Raw genomic sequence first — 25,419 nt, 5'->3', positions numbered from 1 at the left:
TTGGCCAGGATGGGTTTGATTTTACAGTAAATACTTGGAAGGAGACAAGTGAAGATTTGTTTGGTACATAATGTAATGTACATGTATTACTTCTGTGAATACAAGATATAAAAATGCCTTGCGAATGGGAAGCAGAAGAAATGTCTACATGTAATGTAAATCACACAGAAGATTCCCAACCTAGCACTCAGACAGTACCTGGAACAGTACCAAGCAATCCGAAAACATATGGCTAGAAAGAATCTCTAGCAGTTAGGTAGGTAGTGCACCTGCCTGCCTTCAGCAGTATCTGCAAGAATCCAGAGAGGTGTTTGTCTAACATATTCTACTTCCTAGCTTTTCTAGACAAGAGATTCCCTTGCTTAATTATCATTGCCATTAGGAGGCTTTTCCTTTGGCCTAAATCCTCCTCACTGTAGTTTAAGCCCATTACCACTTTTCTTCATCGTAGGGGTTATTGAAAACATCCTGCTACTTTCCTCCTTGTGGTAGCTTTTAATATATTTGAAGATAATATCATTTCACCATTGACTTTTCTGTTCCTGAAATAAGCCACTAATACCAGTTTGCTCATTTTTTGCTCCCAGAGCTTGTCTTCTGGCTGTCTTACCACTCCTATGTTTCTCTGGATCCTCTCCAGTTCATCAACATTGCATTACACTATGGAGCTGAGACCTTCCTACGGGAAATAAAATGGACTAATCCGTTTGTTTGCTTTATGATACAGCACACAAGCTCTTAGACTGGTGTGCATGTTCCTGTTCCCGGATAGTTTCCCGTTACCGGTTCACATGAAGTTGGTGCTTTCCTGTACTTGCAGAGCCTCTGCTCCTGAACCCAGGGCTACCCAGGCCTACCCGCATGCTAGTACCGAGAGCAGTACTTTGCTTTTGTCCTTACTGAATTACACCCCAGTTATTTCAAACTTCTGATCCAGTTAGTCAAGATCTTACAAAACTCTAATCGTGTTTTTCAAGGCCATTCCAAAGAAATGTCTGTTCACAAATGGTTTTCCAGTCACGAGTTATACCTGGACTCTCCTGACCCAGATGAAAACCACATTGTGTTGTGAGGAATAACGCTTTCACCAGCTGGTCTTACTTGTGGATATTCTTACAGGATCTAGAAATTAGACCCCGCAGGTTTAATTTGATGTGCAAGAATCAGAACATTCCGAATTGCAGTTATGTACAAGCAGTGGAGCTAGATAAAAGGTGACGCTTAGAAGGACAGAATAATTTCACAGTCTGATCACATTAAAAAAAAAAGTATTTAAAGTATCAATTGTGAACAAATTGCTAGCTGATTTACTGGTGATTGAACATGTGTTTTAGTCCCAGTGTTTCACAGCAATGGAAAAGACAATTCGATGTGTAAAGCCTGTATTTAAGAGTTCTTTAATGTGACCTAGATTTTAGAACTCTGTTGTTGCTGCTAGAAAAGCAGCATTTATTCCTTCTCCATTCACTTACCTTTAATGAGAAAAGATGAATCAGCTTTTGAATAGGCACTGTCTGTACTGACTTTCTAATCAAAACATTTTAATAATGGAAAACAAGTAAGTGATATTATTATACCTTAAAATGCAGATGTTCTAACAAGATTAGGACAGACTTGTAAAGTAAATTTCCAGCATCTCTGATAAGAAGACTTCATTAAGGAACAGATCTTTAGAAGTCTTTGCATGTGTTCGGTTTGTACTGTGACCCAGCTATGAAAAAATTAAATGACTTTGTGCCTCTTCCCATACTTGCTCTCAGTAACTATGGAAACTGCAGTCAAAACTCTCCAGAATCAACAGCTGTGCCGGATGGTAGGTACTTCCTAAGTTCCCCCATCTTAATTTCTACTGACATAATGCTTAGAATTTTGTTAGATGTATTAATGCTTAATTATAGTGTGAAGTCTTTGACATGAAGGAGAAAAAATAAAAATACTTCTGAATTTGGTAGCATAGAGATGCACGTTGCTCCCAGTCAGAGGAAATAGGTGAGACAGGAATTGAACCTGAACGTTCTCAATTCCAGAGCAGTGTCTCAAACTCCAGGCTGGTTTTGCCCTGCAAGCACAGCTCAGACCCAGGATGCTGGCTGCCAGGAGAGGACGGTGCCCAGCTGTCTGTCAGGGTGCACGTGTCTGCACAGCCGTCAGGGAGCAACTACCTCATCATTTCAGGTACCCCAAAAATTAGGTAACCATTGCAGCATGAAGCTCAACCGAAGCTGTTTGTGCAGTTAATGCTGAGTTAATTTTCCACGGCTATACAGTTAGGAGCATCCTGAGAGAGGGATCAAAGCTGGTGGCGGGGGGTCAGCCCTTTGCTTGGAATGTCCGTGCATGCTGAAGCCATCACTGCTCATCTTGTACAGAGGGGTGGTGTGCTGCCCTGTCAGTTCCTTCAGTGGGCACATTTTTTCACTTTTTTTCAGTAGGTAGGAGTGAGAAGCTGAGGGCTAGCAGAGTTACTTAGACATACATGGTATACGTGATGCACAAATGTGATAATTTAAATGGAAAGACGCACAGAGAAAGCTGATTGCCAAGAGTGGAATAGGAAGATCTCAAAAGTATATTTTGAGAATTTGCAAGAGCAAAACATCATTGCTTAGTGCTTTGAAGGAGACCTAAATGAGGTACAGAACGTGCATAAGTCTCATGCTAAATCCATCATCTCATCCCATGAAGCATGTATATCATTAATGGGAAGTTGTGGAGGGTGATTTTGGCTTGGATCAGTGGTTCGTACAATTATTATGTTGAAATCTTTCACAATTAGGATAAAATAAATGTGTTAATTTTGGCACATAGTGGATTTATTTTTCTTCAGATTTCTTAAGGAAAAAAGGCACCTATCCCAGTTTCTAGGAACATTTGACATAATCATTATAATATACTGGTTCTGAAGTCACGTCTGTATAAAGAAAACCCTTCTTTTACTCAGGTGTAGTTACAGTGGCTTTTGGAACAGGCTGAAGGGGTGTCTTGCTTTAATGTATTTTCACAATTCTTGCTTCAAAACAGAAGAGTATTTATTATTTACTTTGGTCTGTACTTACTGTGAAGCGGAGCAGAAAGTAGTTGTGTGTCTCTCAAATTGTAGGTGGTGCGTGCCAGACCCTGCAGGGTTTCATTTCATCATCAGTGCACAAAAGTAAGATATTGCTCAGCAATGAAGGCATATCATGTAATAGCATTACTTGTTAAATCTCAGACCATTTCTGACCAGTTCTAATTTTAGACAGTCTTTTTCATTTGTTACCAGTGAACGCTTTCTAATTAAACTTATATTTAACAATCACATGCGTCAGGGAGCAGTGCAAGATGACAGTGATGGAAGTGGGTGGGTAGCACAATAGATGGTGACAAGAGGATTTGATCCAGCGAGGAGAGGAGGAGACAGATGAATTCCAGATCAGAGGGAGTAACCAGGGGAGCAAGAGAAAAGGAGGCTGTGGAAAAAATAAATGATTCGGAGCAGGTCTGTGCAGTGAAGTGTTCCAGGCTGTTCCTACCTCGTCCTGCATGCCTTGTGTGCAGAGGCTTGGCTTTCTGAAGTCAGAATGTGTTATTCCACATTAGTGTAATTAGCTGGAAGAGGACACTGCTGATTCAGTACAAGAATGTTCTCAGGAGAGCACTTTACTTCTATGAATTTAGCTTTTTTAGCCTGGGAATGAACTTAGGAACCAGTATTAAAATATAATGTGTATAAGGCCTTGGTGCAGATTTCTTCCTCAGCTATGCAGCATTTCTCTAATTTTATAGTAAGGAATGTTGTGAAAATAATACTGTGTTATTAACCAATCACAAACAGACACAGTCATGTTAACAGTGAATACAAGAAATAAAAAGCTTACGGTTTTCAGTGTGAGTTACTAAATAATGCATGTTTTGTAGAAGGTGCTACATTACAAAAATCAACGGTATTATTTTAAAATCCTTTCATGTCAGGATTTCAGGGAGTGCAGTCTCTCTTGGGCATTTTGCATGCTTAAGAGACATCCTCAGTTTCTATCAGTAGTTGGTGGAGATGCACAGGTTCAGGCCAGTGACTAGCTAATGGCATGGATGGATCGTCAGTGTTCCCTCTGGGCTGAAAGGATTTATCCAAAGGTCAGTGGTTTTCTGTCAGTTGCTAATGGCTTATGTACCTTACCTTGTTCTCACAGAAATAGGCATCTTCTACAGCGTACCTTAAAAGAACAGCATCCATTTGCAGAAGTACACAAGCTCAGTACTTATTTGCTGTATTCTTTCCATTCCCTTGAAAAAGAAGTCAGAATATTTAATAGTGATGTTACTGTACAGTATGGTGATTTCTGCTGTTGCTGTGTAATTGTGTTTTGTTGTATGCATTTGATTGCCATCAGCTAAGCAGAAGAAAGCATTTTATTGCCCTTATAAAGGGCTTATCTTGTACTTTCACTACTAACCTCCTGTATAAAAACAGGCCTCAGCTAGACTATTCGCTTCTCATTTTAATTACAGTATTAATACTTGGATCCTACAGAATGTAAAACTTTATTTAAAAGGAGAATAGCAGTAGTTAGTTGAAAAACATGCGTTTTTTGTTTAATAGCATTCAGCTTCTGAAGGGATGCATTTTCAAAATAACGTTTCAGGAATGTAATTCTTTATCCATCTTGAAGACACCCATCAGCAACCTCGTTGCCTGGATGACTGTTGCTCTCACTCATTTCAAAGGAACTTAAGAGTGCATTCTAGGAAGAATTTGTTCAAGTTTGGATTTCCTAATTCCTAAGCTAGGAAAAAAAAAAGTTCATCTTCAGTACTGTCTGATCCCAGGTACTGATCAGAGGTCAGTTCAGTCTTGTTTCCTGAAGTAAGCCATTTGAGTGGTCATTGTTCATATCTCAACGTTTCCATTGTATCCATGCTGTTTCCAGTAACTGTAACAAGTTCTTCGTGGACAATTACTCAAAGAAAAACACTTAGAAAAGTTCATAATTCCAAAATTACCAGAAAGATCTTAAAGTTGATCGTATGAGCCACTGTTCCAGTAAAAACAAGATCTTTCTAAGCCTTCACCGTGAGAAATTTTTTTATAACTCATACCTAATTGTAACTCAGTGCGCTGTATTTGTCTCAGTAAGAGATGAATGTGTCTGCTGGATAGATGGGTCGGTGTCATACGATCAATAGGAAATGGAAGATACAAGGTCATCTTTCACCATGCCCTGTGTAGCCAAAATAAGAACAGTATTTTTCCTAAAGCTTGGTTTCTAGGAACACTGCTGACTGGAGACAAGCCACCCTGCCAACCATACCCTAAATTAGCATAAATTTCAATTGCTAGTATTTCCCAGATGTCTCCACTTGAAAACTGTTGCCTCCATCTTTGTTTTATTAAATGACCACCAACAAAAGAAAAAAAATGATGTCTTTCAAATGGAATTTGATATGTGAAAGACAAGAATGGAATGTCCCCTTAGCAGAGTATTATTCATAAAATGAAACCCGTTTGTTTGCGGGAAAAGCACTTGAAATGCTCTAAAGAATAAAGTGGCACACAAAGAAATGCTAGAAGCGCCTATTCTCTTCTGGAAGCTGTTTTCCTGGACCTCTAACTGTTTTTACAGTTAACTTGCAAATAAGCACTAGAATGTAGTGTATATTATTGGCAGCCTCAAACAACAAAGAGCCGTTTTATTGCCCGAACCCCACTGACCACACTTGACAAACAGGGATGAATATTCCTCCCCAGATTTTTGCTTAGCTGCGCCAAGTAGTACAACTCACACAGGAGTTCCTCTGCCACTCCTGCATCATGCGATGTCTCCGTTCTATCTGGGATATTCCCTTATTTCAATAGCGCTCACGAGTCTGAGACCAGACATCAGATGACCAGCAAGTTGGATCTTCAGCTTTCAGTCTTCTTTGCATGGCCTAGATAGCTCAAAGAGAAGAGCCAAAGGCGTTGGAGATCCTAACTAATGAGTTCTGCATTGCTACTGAGGCCACAAGAGGAAGAAGTGTGAACAAGAGCATATCGCTCAATAGCTGGATGTAGAAAAGAGATCAGAATTCAAAGTCTCATTTATCCAAAGATTGAGAAAACTGTTTAATAGTGTCCTTCAGGAAACCTTTTCTACCAGATATACTTTTAACAGATAATTACTATTTCTTCAAAAACTTCATCATTTTGGAGAATTGTAATATTGAATATAAATAAATCACTAGGAGGTAATTAAAGGGTAGTTCTGAACTAGGTCATTGCCTGTTACTTAAAAATATATATGTAATTACTTAAGCTAGGTCAAAGGATTTGTTGTTGATCAAACAATGTGTTTGTTGTGAAACTGAATAAATGCACCATGTGGCTTTTGAATTCCAGATAGATACTGCATCCGATAAGCTCGGTGCCTCCTAGGAATTCCTGCCGAGGGGGTTTTAATGATACAGCCAAGACGTTGTTCTGTTAGCTCTGGCAGGAAATGAATTGTAGCCAAATTTCCTTATTATGGTGGCTGACAAAGCTGGGATCACTGCTGGGAATAAGTCCCATGCTTTGCAAGAGACTTTTGAGGGTGAGATTACCAGCTTTGGTCAGCAGCTATCCCAAAGCAGTCTTTTCAAATTCATCAGCAGCACTGGTGTGACTGCTTGTAATGGAAGCAGTCTGGCAGCCTGCTTTCAGAGTAGGGCCTGGAGGCCAAAGTAAAGCATTTAAGGACGTAGTTTTCCACTTTGGCCAAATCTGCATTGAATAGCAGTGAACAGTAAATGTTTGATCCATTCTTATTATAGACTCTGAATCTCTTAAGAAAACCAAAATATTTTGGACTGCACTATTTATATGTTAGAGAAATAACTCACTTTAGATTCGACTGAATGCTCGTGCTGTGGTATCTGCTGCTATTAGTCTCATCTGCTCATCTCCACGTTTCCTGTCCTGTAATTGTAGTTAACTTACTGAAGAACAAGAATAACATTTCTGCACTACTTACAGGTTTGATAACTGCCCTGTAGAATGAGGTTCTTCCCTAAATTCTGTGCTTTCTCCTTGTTTGTGTAGTGACATACCTTGATTGATGATGCCGTGTGCATCTTTTGTTCCAGGAGAGCTGTACTGAGGCATGAGGGAGGGTACATGGGTAAAATCTTCCACTTCTTCCACTCCGTACAAGTTTCTAATTTGGACTTATATTTATTGTTCTGTTTAGTGCAATCAGCCAAGGATCAACGCGTTTTCTTTGTCCTGTTGAACCAAAGAAGTGAAAAAGATCACTGAGATCCACACTTTATGTAGTATCAGGAAAACGTTGGTTAGCCCCGGGGTTTCATTCCCTCTCTGCCTTCAGCAGTGTGAACTCTTTATACAGCGGTTATTGCAGCAGGCAGCGTACAGCTGAGAAGGCAGGCAGTCACCAGGGATGCTGCCTTGCTGCTCTGTAGCAGCTGCAACAATGCTGGCACACAAGCAGACATACAACAGCGAGTGGTTTGTTGTTTTTCTTTTTTTGCATAAAATTATATACTTCTCCTTTGTGTTAAGCCTAATTGGATGCATATATTCTGAACAAAATAATGGTAGGTTATAATATATTTTGGCTAATGTGCTCTCTAGGGAGACTATTTATTCTGTTTGGGCAAAGGGTGCTTTGGATGCATTCCTTTTGTCTTGCATGAATAATTACTTTTGCATTATAACCTTCTCCTTATCTTGCAAAAGACAAATAATCGTAAAGATTAGAATAGCTAAAAGCCTTGTATTTTCTGCTGTAAGGAAATGATTTTTAAATACTGCAAATCTGACTTTATAAAAGATTATACATGCTGACAACTCCAGCTAAGATATATTATTTATGAAGTTTCATCAAAGAATGCAGCAATTCACAGAAGAAATTATAAACATGTAGGAAACCCAAGACTGCCACGGGTTATGTAGGCTAAATCCTCTGTCTTCCAGACTACGGTTCTGACTGCTCGAGCTCCTTTACCTCCCATTTACTCCAGGTGGGAGCTCAGCGGTCTTCCAAAGCGAGTCCTAGGAAAGACAACAAATCTGACCCCAGAGGGTGTGAAAAAACACGGCACTAGCAAGTAGATCAACTTATGAATGATTCATGGGGAAAGTGAGCCTGAAGTAAGTGAAGATGATGTCTGGGGAAATACAAGGCAAAACATGAGAGCCTCCTGGCTACCATGGGAAATATCAAGAACATAGAGAAATAACTATAAATCTGCCGGTGACAGAAAGGCATGGAGGGAACAGTGGTCAAAGACTAATAGTAAAACAGTAAAAATGTGGAAAATTAAGGCATTAAAAAACATGAAGGTGAAGCTTTGAAGAACATGGAGATTGAGTAGGATATACAAACTAATGCATATTTAGTCAGGAAGATAGATAAAGCTGTGGAGTTATCCTCAGAGTTCCATTTACAGCTGGCAAACGTATTCACTTTTTATGAAAAGCGCAGTCTTTCGTGGTTGAGAAGAGAATACAGAGCATCAGTTGTCATTGCTACCTACGTGCCAGCAGTTATTTAGACGGAAAAAAAAGAAATAATTTTAGATAAATTACCAGTGTAAAAAGTGTAATTATCACTGACAAATGAAACAGGTGATGTATGGGATCAGAGTGAGCACAGAGTAGATGCTGAGGTTTTATTTGTAATTGAGCAAGTGTGTTGTCACTTGTTTTGGATATGTGTGTTTCGTGCAGGAATGAGGAAAGGCCAGGGCAGGTGGTAGAGTTGAAGGATGAATCCTACTCCCATTCTTTTCATTAGAAAATGTCCAAGTTGAATAAAGTTCCCATAATCTATGGGAGGGAAAGGAAGAGCTAGTGATTATGTCTAGTGTATTTATAACTTAAAACATCCCTTCCTGTATTCCTCTGTAGGAATCAGAGCCTGAAAACTTACACAGCAACTACTTTGTATTAAAGGCAAGTGGCTGTGGATTATTCTCTCTCAAAGGCAGTAGGTGGAAAATTCTGAGGATCAGATTACATAGACTTAGGCTAAATTGAAAATGTGAAGATGCTTGAGATAAGTGGGAAATTGGGGGCAAAAGTGAGAGGAAAAATGTGATCGGTGTGCTCTTTCCTTTTCAAGCTGTACAAAGCTGTGATGGAACTGTTCTACAATACCAGTTCTCAAGTCACCCATTTGAGTTCTGAGTGTTGGTAGACATACTTGTTATTTGTCACTTGGTGCCTGCCTGCAGCTGTGATTACCTCTTAAGTGGTCTGTGCCTGCTTCACTGTGCCAGGGCTTCAGTAGCTGTGATGAACTTTGTTTCTCTTGAGAGCTGAAGCCATCTCTTTCTGGGTTTTGAAGGAGGAGCACGCTAGAGGCAAAGATGTGACAATCTGAGAAAAGAAAATCAGTGTTTTAAGAAAGAATTTCCCTCCCAAAAAATGTGTGCACTTAGGGCATGCTTTGGTACGAAGAAGATTTCAAAGATCTTATGGTGTGTGCAGGCCAGCATGTTTTGCAAATACAAGTTTTAAATCTAAAGCAGGCTCACAGATGGTTCTAATGAGCTGGTCTTTGAGGCAGACTATGACTTGAACAGAAATAGTGTAACTTGTAAGACAGTAACATTTCCAGATGACTTTCAAGCTAAAGCACTCGCAGAAGAATTTTCATCCATCTTTTAATTGCGCACATATTTCTAGTCTACAAAAAAAACTGAAGGGATTTTTCGGGTTTTTCTTTCTTTCATCTTCATTACAGTACAGTAACACAAAAGCATACATCAGGAGCATCTTTGCTCACTGATGCTTCTTTCTCCAGCACTTTTCAAGCTCTCTAGTTGGTTTTGAGCATCTAATAATAATAATAATAGAAGTAAAGGCTTCCTATGAGAACTGAATTTTTTTGACACAGCGCAGTAACCTACTAGGAGTGTTACTCATCTTCCTCATGGAAGGGACTTTTAACCTAACAACAAAGTCTTACACTGCATTTTGAAGATTAGCATGGCTGGTAATTACAAAAGGGAAAGAGGGAGCAGTTTTCTAGTACCTGTGAAAATGCCAACCCTTCACAATTATTTTTTAATTTAATTTAATTTTGCAGTATTAAATACTTCTAACTCCTAGAAATGTTTGTGCAAATCACAAGATTAAGCAGTGCACTTAGTAAGTTAACCTTTCTCAAGATCTGTAGGTATAGACAGGTGTACATACGTTTGTGTGCCTGTTCACATTTTTCTGTAACAGTCTGAGAGTCTTGGAGTTTGTCTACATTTCCAAATAATTATGTATAAACACAGAAGATGGTGATAAACCAGACAGCAGAGGATTTGATTCTGCCAGACTCCTACCTCATACAGCCATCTGAATGAGCAGCTATAAAAACAAATTAAAACAGACCTCCGTAGACCACAGGGTTCTTTTTGCTGACAATACAAGGGTGTGAATTACAATACAAAGTTCAAAAGACTTAACTGCTGCAATGCAATTTGACCAGATTGTCGGCTTCTGGAAGAGAAATGCTGGCAATAAAAGCATCACTGAGTGGTTTATAGCTTCTTAGTGCAGCAAATATTTATTAAATTGCATTGCTTATACTATCATCTATAACAAAAAGAGTAAGAATTTGTTTATAATTGTTTTTATGAAATGCCTTGAACTTGCACCATTTCAGAACCATATGTTCCTTGTGCCACCTAAATTCTGAGACATCTTATTTCTTTATTTCATTCTAGGTCTACCTTATGGATGGGAAGAAGCTTATACAGCAGATGGAATCAAGTACTTTATCAAGTGAGTATTTCTGAAAGAAAATGGATCAGAGCTAAAATAAAATCCCATCTAGCTGCCTTTTTAAACCTAGAATTAACAGAAAAAAAGATGAGTAAATTAACAAAAGCTCTCATATTTTTAATACGTCTTTATTACCAACATCACTTGTTCTTTCCTCTGGTTCTGTACTGCCTGTTCAGAAGGTCCTAGAGGGTTTAGTCACAAATTCTCACTGAAATTCAGTGAGAACTCTGTGACTCAGTCTTTCAGCTGTCTTTGAAAACCCTAGTTCACATATTGAGAACTTCCCCAGTTCTGTGTTTGACCCTGTAGTGGACGTAGAAGAATTCTAAGAGCTGGATTTTCAGAAGATACCAGTCTTATTTCATCCATGGATTTTAGTTCCATTGTGGCATTAAGGATCCCAGAGTCCATCAGTCCTACCAAGTGTATCAGCTGCCCTAGAACCTGGAGCTTTGTCTGCCCTCCTCATTCTGAACGCACACCTCGCAGCGCGCTGTGACTAGAAAGATCATTGCTTTCAGGTCACCTCCTGTCCTCAGTGGGTATCCTGGGGAGATCCACTTCAGCAATGAACTCAGCCTTGTCTCTGAGCTATCTACAGCTAGTGATGACTTTCTTTTTGATGTAATCTCCTGCTCCCTTCTGTGGGAATCAGTTGTTCTGTGGCTGCAAAGCGTTGGTTTTCTTTCCAGAATATAATGGAAAACTAATTCCTATAATAGTTTTATTATTCCTCTAAAAGATAGAAACAATTGCTGAGAAAATATAATTCATCTCCATTCCATATATGGAATCATGAATGATTGCTTCATTAATAGCAAATTATTCCAGCTACTGAAATTTAAATTCTGTTTAATTCTTATAGGTGTCACAAAAACACTATTTTGCAGGTAGATTTCCCTGAAGTCTCTTAAAAGACATGAAAGGCAGCAAATCTTTGCAGTGAGATGCGATTACTTCTACCCCAAACTCTTGCAGAAGTCACATAAATAACAATGAGGATTACATATTAGCTAGCAAAGAAAGCGGGAAGTTGGGTTTTTTGCTTTTATTTTTTTCCCAAACACTGCTCTGTTGCCCTTGGCTCATCCCATGGTGCCTCAGGCTAGATGTGTTAAAGCAGATGTGATTTGCTGGGTTTTTTTGCAGAGGTTTTCAAACACACCATTTATGATAGTGCATTCCAGCTCTACTTAAAGGGTGGCTTTTATTTTCAGACAGATATAAGTTGCTAAATGGGATTTATAAAAAATAAAATTGTAGGCAAATTATTTAGGAAATGAAAATAAATCAGCAGTCAATTTCATAGCAATGGAAATAAATACAAGAGCAAGTATTAAGCAGAGCACTGTTCACTTGGTCTCCATCTGTTGATACAGGGAGACATTATGGCACAGTTGGATGGTTAAGGTGGATGCTGGGTTCTGTTCTGGGTAGGACACCTGGAACACAGGCTTCTACCAGCACAATTGGGAACTGAGCTTGAAGAAAGAATTATGCAAATAATACGCTAGCAACAGAATAAAAGAAATCTAACACTTTTTTCCTGGTTTTGTTACTAGTGTTTTTCGTACACATGCTTATCTGGGTGACTCAGCAGAAAGCTAGGTTTGCTAAATATGCTCAAGAACTTTGAAGACCTGCACTTGGATGTGGAACTGTTGCAGCTGTACTAACAAGATGCTTATTAGCAACAGCAGAATCTCAGCTAGGCTAGGTGGTAGAAGCTTAATTTCAGAAAGCTTCCGATGTTTTTCATATTATCCCCACTCGTTGAAACTACAGATGTGAACTGAGCAGATCACATGAACAAGCTGTTCAGGAACTTTTGCATATCTCGCCTCTGATTGGTAATGGATCAAAAATGTTCTTCCCTCTTCTTAATGTGCTCCTGGCATTAGGTGATGGAGCCCAGGTTTTCCATCATTGCTACCTTTTGCAGCCTGTCCTGTGAAGCTCTCCACATCAGTCTTTGCATGGCCAGCAAAGAAAATCTATCTGTTTTAATGGCAGAGAAGGGAACGAAATCACTTGTCATGTTCTTCTGAGTGGAACAACCACATTTGTTAAGAGGTCTTAATTCACTTTGAATGGAATTAACTGAACGCTAGAATAAAGCATGATATTAATTAATATTCCTTTTTAGCTATTTCTTAATTTTGCTTACATTGTTGTTGCCAAATGTCTGTACAGAGTGTAAGCCAGGCTTTTCATAGGCTTGAAAATTCATACCTCTTTAGTATTCATCTCAGGCAGTTAATTATTTGGAGAAAGGAACAAGGGTTGCAGGCCTCTTGTTTCTAACATAGTTTGATAGAGATTTCAAGATGAAATTCTACCTAATGTTGAAATATCCTTGAAAAAATCCTTTTCTAGGAGGAACTTGCTTGAAATCCATCTTTATCAGCCCATCCTTTTCTGAAAATTAGACAATTCAGACTAATTAATTTGTTTAAATGGGAATTAGCTGAACACTTGATAATTTACTGTCCTGGTACTGCGACCTTGTTCTCTTTGGCTGTGAATTTCAATCCTTTTATTCTTTGGTATTTAGAAGATCTAAAGCCGTGAGGGGTGCAAGAATTATTTAGTAGTTGCCTTCAGTTCCAGTGTGCTTTATTGTGCCACCAACTAGCTGAGTCCATAAATCTATACACTATAAATCTAATACGGTAAACACCCCAGAATGGAATCTTAATAGCACATAAGCTTGAGACAGCTTGCTGTGAAATTTCCATAAATATCTCTGAAGGGGGTGTAGCAATATGAAGAGCATGAGAAATCGGAGTTTAAAAGAAGCAAACCAGCTGGCTTGTGTTACACACTGAAGTGAAAACCCACTTATGTGAATAAATGACATGAATAAAACATTTACATGGCTCTGTTCCTAACGCACTGAGCTGCTCTCCATCTACTGAGGAAAGCAGCATCTTGTCCCCCCATACGAACCTTCAGACAAGTTCTGAAATCACCTCTTTTACTCAGGAAATGATTTCTGTTTCACAGTAAATTATTATCAATCAACCAGGTTGCTAAGGATCAGTCACGAAGTACGGGCAAGTGTGAGGAAATTAGCTTTAAGACTACTAGTGTGTCATAAACTCACATTCCTCTATGCTAGGCATTAAGGTCATGTGTAAAGATTTACCATGAAATAGCAGATAGCAGTGTAAGCCTCTCTGAGTTACATTTCAGTATGCATTGCAGAAAAAGCAAGTTTCAGTGTCCTACAAATGTAATATAAAATATGTTACCAAAGGGACAAAAATTACACTAGTAGACTAAAAGGCAGCGATCAGCTTCATTGCTAACGTAGCTCTGCTTTCCTCCTGCTGAAGAGCAGAAGTTGAATTTGGCCTCAGATATGTTTTGAAATAATCTGGTGTACGTTAAAGTAATGGAGAGTGCAAGCATTATTTTATTTTGCAGGTCAGCAACACCATCGTTCCTTCACACACAGCCCCGGATTCATGCCCCCTCACTTGACGTCTAATAGAAATACATGCTTACTTCTTCACTATTTTACGCTTGGTATTTCTACCCCTGTTTACATCAGCAAATTTGTTTCAGAAGAGTTGAGATTTTGACCTCGTTAACTTAAAGTGACAACTGAATGTAGCCTGGGGGGGGTTTCAGCAGTCCACTGCAATTCCAAAATCAGAGAAGAAAATCCTAAGCCTAGATGAGAAGGAATCTCTGGAGGTCAAGCCATCAAACCTTCCGTTGAAAAATAAATGGGAGTTCTGTCTAACCAAGTCTTGAATATTTCTAGTGAGGATGCTTCCACCACCTCTCCAAGCACCCTATTCCAATGTGCACCTGATGATCTTTAAGGGCCCTTCCAGCTGAACCGTTCTGCTCACAGTATAGCTGGGACACTAATTTGTTTCCCCAGAAGACCCATCAAAGTTAATCTCTTCCATCCTCCCACCACATTCACCTTTAACATATGGCAGCTCTGTATCATGAGCCTGGCACCTATAATTAGGTAGGGCCTTGCTATTCTCCCTCCCACTCCCACCCACTGCTTGCATATGCATACAGTTTGTAAGGACCAGCTGTGAATTTTGCCCCTGTAAACACTTCTAGCTTTTTAACAGGACTAGGTTCCATCTATTCCATATTAACTGTTATTTTTCTCAAGAACATTTATCTTAAATTAAATTTGCCTGAAAGACACAGAGAAGTTCCCAAAGATTTTAATCTTTTGGGATATTTTCTGTTAAATGAATTAGGGCCTGCGGACTTTCTATCTTATATCAAAAAGGAAATGGTAATATTCGATTTAGGTTATCTTTCAATAATTTACTTAAAACTGAGAAGCTTCACATTGAAGTATTGCATACTTCAGTGTGACAAAAAGGCACAGAAGGTGCTCAGACAGCATATCAGTATGACTGAGAGTAGAAGCCAGGCAATACTTGTAATACAGATTAATAAAAACATACAGTGTGTTCTGGTAGCTTTTGAAATCATACCTAAAAAATCAGGCTTCTACTTTGGAAAATAACAAATGGAACTTACTTTATCATATTCTATTTCTTTTGGTTTTGCGTGGGAAGGAGCCAACATTAATTCTACTGAAAGCTGGGCATTCACAGAAACTGTTGATGATTTTATGACTCAACTAAGAATAGCAAAGCATGTGTGATAAATGAACTTCTGTAGTGTAAACAGTGAAGTTGAGCTAAAGGTATCATCGTAAACGGAAAATAAATCACAGTTGATTTTACTTAGTGTGCTCAATTGAAAAAACAAACCTGTTCCTTTTATAAGTGCACTCTACACATTTCTACTGCATTACAAAGGACCCAAAAACGTAGCACACTGATGTGTTTGGTTTTTCCTCTGCTATTCCATTCCAGTATGTATTAGCATACTGCAATATAGTACTTAACCGCAGGCAATCTAAGAAGAAACCAAGTTCAATTACGATCAAATTGTAGCACAGGTGATCTAAGAGCAAACTTCTGCATGTTCCAGTAAAGCTTATGTGTCAGTGGCTTCAGAGCAGCAAACTAAGAGAAACTCTGATCTGCTGTACTGACCACGCAGTGGAAATGACTCAAGTACTAGCTCTGCCCCAGACTCCCTCTACAGAGGTAGAAAAGTCAGCTGCACCAAAATTATCATGCATCAAAAACAACATTGTGAGTGTCCCCACCTTATCAACTTTGATGGTTTATGAGTAGGAACAGGTATTCTGAAGCATGGAGCGCTGTTTCCATTGAGTTCAAAGAAAGATACAGTTACTTCTCACCTATGAAAACTGGACCTTTCCTACTGTCACTGAGAAACAGAGGATGCTTTTCAAAATGTTTCTTTTTACCTGTCATTCTCAAACCTTCCTGACTGAAAATAGAGGAAAAAAGCAGTTATAAAGACACAAGAAGTTGCAAATATTTAAGTAAAACTGGTTCAGTACTAGCCTAGTACTAACTACTGTTATTCCTTTTTAATGCATGGCATTCTAAAACCCTGTGCATATTTCAACTCAACATCAATTCAAATGTCTTCAGATGTAACTGTAAGGATTTGGGTGATCCTCACGTACTCCCTTTGGATTTTTGGATAACCAACTTGAGACATCTCAGAAAACTTTTATCTTCACAAAATCTTGATGTCTGGTGTCTGACCCTTTGCTATGCCTCAAATTGGTCACTAGGAATAAATATATACACAAGTTAAATTCCTCTTCAGGAACTGTGCCCCCTGGTTGTTCCTTGTTCACAGTCGCTGTTGAATGAATAGTGTAAGGCATTCTGCTAACAAAAACTTCACGAGACTTATGGATAACTGCGATAAGATGAAGATTCACCATAATTTCTAAGGTTTGGAAGTGTTTTGTTGGCAGATGATCAGGTTGCAGGGAATTCTGTTAGTCTGGCTTTCACTGAAATCACGTTGCATGACTATAAGAAAAATAGCCTCAGATGTACAACTAGGAAACTTGGCTTTGGATTTTATGATAACATGAGCTTGTAATACAAGAATGTTAAGACCTTAAGCTGCTTTTGGTTGGATAATTTTTTTCTTGAGAGGCTATTTGTTTTTTAATTTCAAGAACCAAAACGGAGAAGCATTCTTTCAGCTTCCACAAACACTGCTCTGTCCAGGTTCCAGCATGTCTTATGAGGCAGCTGTTAACGTCTCAGTAAGGAAATACTTAAAGCTGAAATTATTGTTTTGCTCAAGCCTCGTAAATTCCACTGAAATCAGTGCATTGATTTGTTTCCTCTGCTGGGTGATTGTACTCTTAGACTGCTATGAACAAAGGTCTAGTTTTCACCTATTTAGTAACTTCTATAAATAGAACTGGACATTGGAAAGTTCAGGCTCCCAGAAAGCTTTCCTCTGCTGGAGCAAGACGTGGCATTTATGGGCTAAGTCATGTACTCTTGGGATCCTGCGTCTGGGGAGAGCCATCGGAAGCAGCACAACGCCCAGTAAGGGTTTTCTCAGCGTGTGTTTATCTGAGGTGCTCAGGAGGCACTCACGGGGCTGTCAGTAACTGCAGAGATTGAAAGAGCAATTTTAGGGTAACAGCAGCTGGCTAGAACTGGTGCGAGGTGGAATTCAGGTCAGACTTGTAAAACTGTGAGAAGTTTGTATGTCCTATCACTCAAACCTTTGGGCTTATTCAGCCTTGGCTCAGATCCTGTTTTTATTTCTGCTTTCATTTTCAATTGGCCCATTAGTTTGTTGTTGGTAATTTTTAATGATAGAGCATGCTATTTAGATGAGTAAATCTTCCTAGCGCTAACAGCCTTCTGAGATTGCTCATACATTTTTCTTAGTAGACAACTGTTTTATCAAGGAATAAATAGCGAGAGTCTCTTCTTTCACTTTACATCCCTCAATCCTTAATTACCATTAAGCCAAACCTGCAGTTCCTGAGTGAAATTGAAGAAAAAATAACAACATTTATGGCACCTTAGGACACAGTGACAAGTGCTCTCAATCATACTGCAGCCAAGAAAAGGTAAGGACACTGCTTTCCTTCAGGATCTAGCATCTCCTTGAGGTACTTTTATATGCTGTATACTCCTAGCCTTGAAAGAGAGTCCAGTTTTAAACCAATTTTAACAAAAGAAGGAAGGAAAAAAAAAGAATGTTTAATTTCAAATAATCTGATTTCCGTAAATACAGGAACCCTTCCCAAAATGCCTGTAGAAGTAGGTTTGAATTCCCTCTTGCTCGTATTGATGGCCCTAACACACAAGTCAGAGAGGATGTATTTCTAATACAGGAATGTTCTGCAAACCAGTAAATCTGGGATTATCTCTTCGGACTGATTATGTCAAAGCTTTTTAGCCACAGCACTTGCAGGCAGCTAAAAATAAATAGCAGAGGGTTATACATTTATTCTTTACCTAAATCATCTGTGCATATTGTGTACATTTTCTTACAATGTACATCTTTTTACAATGGCTTTTTACATGCTGTCTGGACTTAATATTTATTTATAAGAGTTATTTCCTAGTAAAGATTTCAACAAAGGGTTTAAAACAAACTGTACTACTAGAAGCATGGGATAAAGTTTAGTGCAAGTTTAGAAGAACTGAGTTCTACTCAGAAGCTCTTACAATGAATTGCTATTATGGCAAAATTTGACCTCAGATTTTGAAAATGGATGACAGTGAGTTCTAACTTACGGGTGATTAAACGAAGGTATGCCACTGAATATAGAAAATTCATTGCTGATCTCAGTGCCACAATTCTACGCTATTAAAGATAGAGGAATTTTTACATCTAGTTGTATGAGAGCAAAATTGGGTTCTTACAGAAAATAGCAGAAAGTTAGGGATGCAACCATTTGCTTCCTGAGGTGTGTAAAAGGAGGCAAATCTGCTGAAGAGTAATCACATAAGAAAGAATTTTCAACGAGCTACATGAAAGACCCATGGATGCTTTTTCACATAGCTCTTCTACTCCTGTCCAGTTTCTCCCATTTTCCACATGCTCATGGGAAAACAGCTAAAGATAGAGGTATGCAGCAGGTCAAGGCATGCTACAGGTGAATACCAAATGAGAAAAAAAAGTTCTTATTTAAATTCACTAATAGGTTGCTGAGAAATGGCTTGATAAAAGGCAGTATGAACACTTAAAATAGTACTGCAGGCAGTAAATCTTGCATTGGCAGCAAATGAATGGATGGAATCTAGTTCTTTCAGCTCCCATGATTCCTCAGGTATTGGAAGGAGTTCTCTCTTAATGCAGGTAGATGGAAAGCAGGCTCCATACCCATAAGTCAGCATGGTGGAACTCTGACCCACGAATTCCTACTTCAGTGTATCAGTTTCCATTATCAGATATTCTGTATAGCATTCTTGAAGATAAAAATGCAAACTTTTCACTTGAAAAGGTAAATTCAGAGTAGTTTCATCACAGCATTTCACATTTAATTAAGCTTATGCACCAGAAATGTGAGTACAGGCATGAGCTTTAAGTACACTGTATGTTAGAAGTTGTGAGAGTTACTGAGAACTGCTTGTCTTTTACAGTGTATATTATATACGCCATATTTTTCAGCTACTTTTTGTAATGAACTTGTATTAAAAAATTCATCTTTGCACTGGCTTGACTATAAAAACGGTGAATTTATTAGCAAGATTTTTTAAGTCAAAAGAAGCTATTTCCTTTACCGAGAACACATTATTCCAGAAGGGAGCAGAGGCTGTGTCTTGCCCACACACAGTATGGCTAGCATGCATGCTACCAATCATAGGGTGTACAGTGTTCTCACCCTCAGACAGTAAGCCCATCCCATTTATCTGTCCTTACTGAGTTTGAGCAGGTTCCTTCCATTCATATGGAAGCTTAACAAAAATATCAGGCAGCTCCGACTGCTTTTCAAGTATAGAGTTAAGCCTTTAAAAAAATAATACTCTCTCCCTTTTATTACATACGTGTGTAAAGGCTGTGGGAGCATCCACAGAATTTGTTCTACCAGACATGCAAAGCACACCCTTGTTTGGGTTTACTCATCTACTTTTTTTCTGCAGAAATGTTAATGATGAGTACTCAGTCAACTTCCTCTGATCCGTGATGCCTTACTCTCTAACTGCTGTGATGGCAATGTTAATACCTTGCCAGCTTGTTGCAGTTTTTTTTTGGACTTTGATAATCTGGGCTGTTCATTACTGCTGTGTCAATTTTATTAATTAACAGGAAATGCCGCTAGTCTGAATCAAGAATCTCTTAGAAAAGCACTCTAATTTATTTGGAAGTGAAACTTTCTAGATTCTAGCATCCAGAGGACTCCTCATTTTGTTTGCAAAATCTCCTAGTTAGCAAGAGAAGGAGAATTCAGTATTTGAAAGTATTGTAATGATCAACACAAGGCCTGAAAATGGTGGATATCATCTGGTATTTCTTGTTTCAGAGACTGGTAAACCTCTTTTAGGTTGCTAACAGCATTTCTTTTCTTTTTTAGCCATGTGACACAGACAACATCATGGATCCATCCTGTAACAAGCGCACTAAGCTTGCTCTGCTCTGAGGATGACGACGATGGAATAAGAGAGCTGCCAGGATCCAAGAGCCACTGAGAGTGTCTGCTGACAGAAAGTAGTTTGTCTGATTTCCGAACATTAGAGAGAAGATGCACACATTTTATTCTAATATTTTCTAGTCTAACATAGTAGTACCCAATGACTCTTCTCCCCACGAAGTCAGAGGGAGTTCTGCTGTTTATTTTGGGTGCCTCAAAAGATGCAGGCACTGCAGAAGTCTCTCTTAGTCCTTAGCTTGTCCCAGCTATGTGTGGATCACTTGTGTATCTTAGGACCCAATTCATGACTTCTGTATCAGCGTAAGTCCACTGACTCAAAGTGAAATTTTCTATTTTGACCAATGTGACAGCCATTGGATACACTTCATGTGGTAAATTCCATCTGATGGTTTGCTGAAATATGCAAGGTTTACTTTTTTTAAGACCAGTGCTAGTGAGTGTAATGCAGATAGATGCCTTTTGTGTAACTACTGAATAATCTGATTTTTATAGAAGAAATTTGTGAATGAGTTTGCTAACAGAAATTTGGCAATTTATTACAAGTATTGAAGCCCTGATTACTTTTAAGGTTGAGCTTTAGGAAAATGAATCTTTGAAAAGCTGTCAAACAAAAAGAAGCAGTTTTGGTAGAGGACACCATACTCTGTCAACAATATGTGGCAAGAAAGAAAATTATTCTACTTCTGTGCTCTGCTAAACCGATACATACATGCATCAAATACTTCAGTAGAAGCTGTGAAGTTTCAAGTACAATGAAACCTGTGAAACCACCTCCAGGATCAGCAGAAATCAGTCACCTCCTCAAAATTGGTCTTTAAGTAGAACAAAATCATTTTGTAAACACTGGTGATGATTTAAAGAGGATAAAGAAAACGACGGGGTGCTATTGCAATCTAAATGAACAGGTTTCACTGCACCTCAATAGCACAAGATATTTTAAATCTCATTATTCACAATACGACATATGATGCTAGCTTTACAAATATATGATTCTATGCTATATTTTTCTAGAGACTCTGTGTGTGTGTGTATTATATATATGTATGTATATGGTAGGTGTTGACTAATGATGAAAGAAGGATCTGAAACTTTGCAGAAGCACTGATGGATTTTCCAAAGGAAAACCCTACCACTGAACTTCAGGCCAAGGAGAACAGTACTGTAACAGTGTGAGGAAGGCACAGGCTGCAACGTGCATTTTTCTGAGGTGTATGCTTAGGAATTCTGAACCTCTCTGAAATGGCTGGGGACCCTTCTCCACTCCAGCTCACCTCTGTTGGCTCATACAAAGAAATGAGGATGTGCAATCACACTTTTTGGAGGTCTGTCTCCAGCAGATGTGGTATTAAAAATCCAAGCATCCAGAAGAAGGTACTAGGGCTGCTCCGAAAGCAGTGCCTCCTGTTGTATGATGTTGGCCCATGACGTCAGAGGCAGATGTTGGCAGTATGGCAGTAGAGGTTGAACCTTCCCACCAATATCCTGTTCCATTTTGTTGCCATGTGACAGACAGCAGCAGAGAGGCGGTCTGACAGATGGCATCTGACATGGAAGGGTGTATGGAACAAAGGTGGAATTGAATTCCTCCAGGTAGAAAAAACTGCACCCACTGACATTCATCAATGCTTGCTGAAGGTTAATGGAGGCCAACCAGTGGATGTGAGCACAGTGAGGGGTGGGTGGTGCATTTCAGCAGTGGCAACAGTGAGTCATCTCCACTGGTGCAGATTTTTACAAGCACAACATGCAGGCTCTTGTTTATCGCTGGCAAAAATGTATAGCTTATGGTGGTGCCCATGTTGAAAATTGTAGCTGAGAATTTGTTGTCAAATAGTGTTATTGTGCTCTTTGTATTTGTTGTGGTTTCCATGGAAGTAAATAGGAGGCATTACTTTCAGAGCAAGCTACGTGTATAAAGCCCAGACTTCCTCCTAGTTCTGGTGTCAGTGCCATACTCTCCATCCTTAGCATTACAGAGCTGTGCCAAGTCAGGCACACAGTGGCTGTTTTGAACCTAAAATAATATACAATTTTTTAAAACCCTAGTCAAGTCTCTTCTTTGAACAGCCGTGCAGCAATCTACTGCATATGGCCTGTGAGCTGTAGAGCACATCACCAAATGTTCTTCCTGCCGGAACAAAGTGCACCTCACAAAAGTTTTTTTTGCAGTCTTTGCTGGAAGGAGATGTCAGGATATATTGAATAAGCAAATTGGAAAAATTGTTTTGTACTTTTAACTAGGTCAGAACCATGTTATCCATGAATCTACACAGGTGGTGTGGATTAGGAGGAAGAGCTTTCTCAGCAGATGCACAGTAGCATATATTTCTGAGAAAACTTCTCATAGCAGTAACACTTGTGCTTCGCTCCTGTTTTGCTCCAGTGGTTCCTATGTGCTTCGTGGGCTCCTTTGTGTTCCCTGAGAGCACCGTGTGAAAAGACAAAGTTTGTGCTTTGGTTTCACTTGAGCACTCTAGATGCACCATTATTTAAATACCTTTTCTGAAACGGCATAGACTCGTGACCCATAAACTGTATGTGAGGTTCTAAATGCCTTGCAATATTTCCTGTAACCTTAGAAGTAATTTGGATGCTTTATGGCAGGCGCTTTCAGTTCATACTTCCATGATAGTCAGACTGCATATAGACTCCAGTTTTCCAATTCTGCTCCAGAGAGGTTTGAAGCTCCACTTGACCCTCACAGTCTTGATTTATTCTGTTAGTGGCTTTGTGACAGCTAGCTGAGTGTTCCTCATAGGAGAAGCTACTTAGGGGCAGAGACTATGGATCAGGCAGATTTCATCAGAAGAGGCCTTACAGAGACCTAGCAGCAATTTAAAACTGTCCTTCTGTTAAGTCAGCTGGAGGAGGACAGCTGTGTACCAGCTCCTGAAGAGCTGGTAACGATCCCTGGCTCTGAGAATGCAATGCACAGCCTGCTGTGCATGAGAGGGAAAGAAATCAAGGCACAGTGCCGGCGTTCTGCCGGCTCTGCTTACCGTCTCCACCCCCAGATGAGAACATTTCAGAAACATGGAGACTGTTTCTTTCTCTCTCTTATAAATTTACCTAGAAATTAAAGTCATTAGAAATAGATCTCTGCATCTTCCTAGCTTCTTCTCTGGTAAGCATTACCTCTTCAGATAATCCACTAGTTCAACTGCTCCGCTATCGACACTACATTTTCATACCTACAATTTCCAAATGTTCTAATCTATTTTTGTATGCTGGCATACTTGTTTCCTAGGATATTTCTCTGTATCTCCCCTTGTCTCTTCCTTTCTGTGAAATATTTTGTGAAATTATTTTGATTAAGCTGAACTGTGTATATTGAGAAAATGGTTCTAGGATAACTTTAGAAGAATTTGTAAAGAACAGTTGTCAAAATATACAATGCTGTAAACAATGGCTTCTCATTTTTATTGCAGAATTTAAAAAATGACGTGGAAAAAACCCTGCACTTTATAGCCTTTAAAATGATGAAAGTACAGCTTTAGAAAGGAATGGCCATAGGGCCATAAATAATTCCTGTATCTCTATTTACTTTCCATATAAAGGTGACACTGAAAAATACTGTTCTGGTATGCACTGGTGTTAATCTTTACCTGAATAGCTGCACCACACTGAGCTTCAAATACTGCAAATACTGTAAACTTTAAATGGCACATTTGCCATCATCAAAGCAAATAGCTTAGCACAGATACCTACACGGGCATATTAGATATCCAGCTTTGTAGGCGCTAAGTAATTTCCTTGTAGCACTACTCAGGGTCTCAGTAAACCAGATGATTCGTTCATCAACTCCACGCAATAAATACATGCACGCATACGTACGTGAGCTGGTCCTTCCATGAATAACACATACATTTTCAGGCACACGTGCTGGCAGGAGCACAGCCATGCTGCCTAACCTGTGCTAAGCCACTGGTGTTCTACAGGCAGGCCAGCATAATGGCTGCCCTGCCAGTCTTCTACAGTAAAGTCTGTAGAATAGATACAGATACTGTGTAAGCACAGGCATGGAGCCTCTATAGATCAATCAGGAAGACAAAAACAGCTGCTGTCTGTGCACAGATATTTAACACAAGGCAAGGGCCACAACCTTACAGTGCTAAATCTGTCCCAACGCTGATTTCATTTGGAGCCTTCAGGATTCACGTAGGTTTGCTCTGGTGCTACATTCTGCACTGAGAACTTCCCTTTCAGTTCTCGCATAGTTACCCTCAAAGGGTGATTCTGTGCAGACTGTCTAGAAAACCCCTTGCTTAATACCATACCCTTTAAAACCATAAATGAGCCAGCCAGATGCCTTTTCCTCTTTGTATTTGAAAATATTTGTGGTGGTGCAAATCTCTTATGTAGTTCAGAGTAAAGATTTTCGTGATAGAAAATATTTGAAGCATGTACAACACAAGGAACAAGAGTGAAGAAGTGAATAAAGACTCCTGAGCTGACTTGAAATTTTGCTTCTGACTTAATTTAAGGTAGAACTGTGCAAAAGTCACTCAGATCAGTATGTGCAAGAAGGGAAATGAGTTTTGGTGTTAGATTTGAAATAAGCATTAAAGTTTCCAAGCTGCTCCAGTGCATTTCTTGAGCTGAGCAAGGAACATCAGCTTGAGCTTCAGCTGTTGCAAATGAGCACAGCCACATCAGTTTAAATAGAGGCACCTGTCAGCTCACACTCTGGTACCAGCTTTACAATGATGTTTAGCAGCTTAAGGAAGTTGATGGAGTTAATGGGAATTAGGCACCTAACCTACTTAGATGCTGCTATAAATGCTGCTAGACATGTTTAGGTACCTAAATATCTTAGTAAGTCCTTCTCCTCACAGCCTGTAACGATAGTGTACCAAAAATCAGCTACTAACGAATAAAGCCTGCCCTTTGTCCTCTGTAACTAGCTTTGCCTTTCCCTAGGGATTGATTTCACATAATACTAAAATGCCAGCTGTCTCACAGGTAGTACCATCCAGGTTCTTTTTGCATTTCTGGTGGCTTGACTATCCATTGCTCATTCCAGACTCTTTTTTCCCCACATAGCGGCTAATGTTGCCATGGATCTAGTAGGCTGGTATTTTTGTAATGTTCTTTTGAGATAAATTATTTTGCTACAAAATAGAAAGTATTGAATTTTCTTCCCGCAAGATGCAATTAATTTTGT

At 39.2% G+C, this 25,419-nt stretch overlaps 1 protein-coding gene and 1 long non-coding RNA gene across 20 annotated transcripts in view; one reads left to right on the top strand and one right to left on the bottom strand.

The window, feature by feature from the left end:
* STXBP4 (syntaxin binding protein 4) overlaps positions 1–21,758 on the top strand; it is a 58,321-nt gene extending 36,563 nt beyond the window's left edge. For 4 of the 6 annotated variants that reach the window (XM_021414625.1, XM_021414624.1, XM_021414626.1 and 1 more), the window contains 2 exons: positions 10,681–10,738; positions 20,178–21,758. In XM_021414625.1, the coding sequence (XP_021270300.1) occupies positions 10,681–10,738; positions 20,178–20,292 (173 nt within the window). In that variant the 3' untranslated portion in view covers positions 20,293–21,758. The other 2 variants (XM_021414627.1, XM_021414628.1) reach the window with 2 other exon arrangements.
* LOC110407211 overlaps positions 1–25,419 on the bottom strand; it is a 44,701-nt gene that overhangs the window by 7,093 nt on the left and 12,189 nt on the right. For 8 of the 14 annotated variants that reach the window (XR_002443795.1, XR_002443796.1, XR_002443794.1 and 5 more), the window contains exons 3-5: positions 9,203–9,337; positions 7,045–7,219; positions 3,057–4,263 (exon numbers count right to left, since the gene is read on the bottom strand). This is a non-coding gene — a long non-coding RNA (uncharacterized LOC110407211). Of the gene's footprint in view, positions 1–3,056; positions 4,264–6,837; positions 6,914–7,044; positions 7,220–9,202; positions 9,338–25,419 lie in introns of all 14 variants that reach the window. The other 6 variants (XR_002443802.1, XR_002443797.1, XR_002443801.1 and 3 more) reach the window with 6 other exon arrangements.

Source organism: Numida meleagris, chromosome 17 (genome assembly GCF_002078875.1).
Source record: "Numida meleagris isolate 19003 breed g44 Domestic line chromosome 17, NumMel1.0, whole genome shotgun sequence".
NCBI lineage: Eukaryota > Metazoa > Chordata > Aves > Galliformes > Numididae > Numida > Numida meleagris.
The sequence above is the reverse complement of the archived record's forward strand: the minus strand, read 5'-3'. Positions and strand labels throughout refer to the sequence as shown.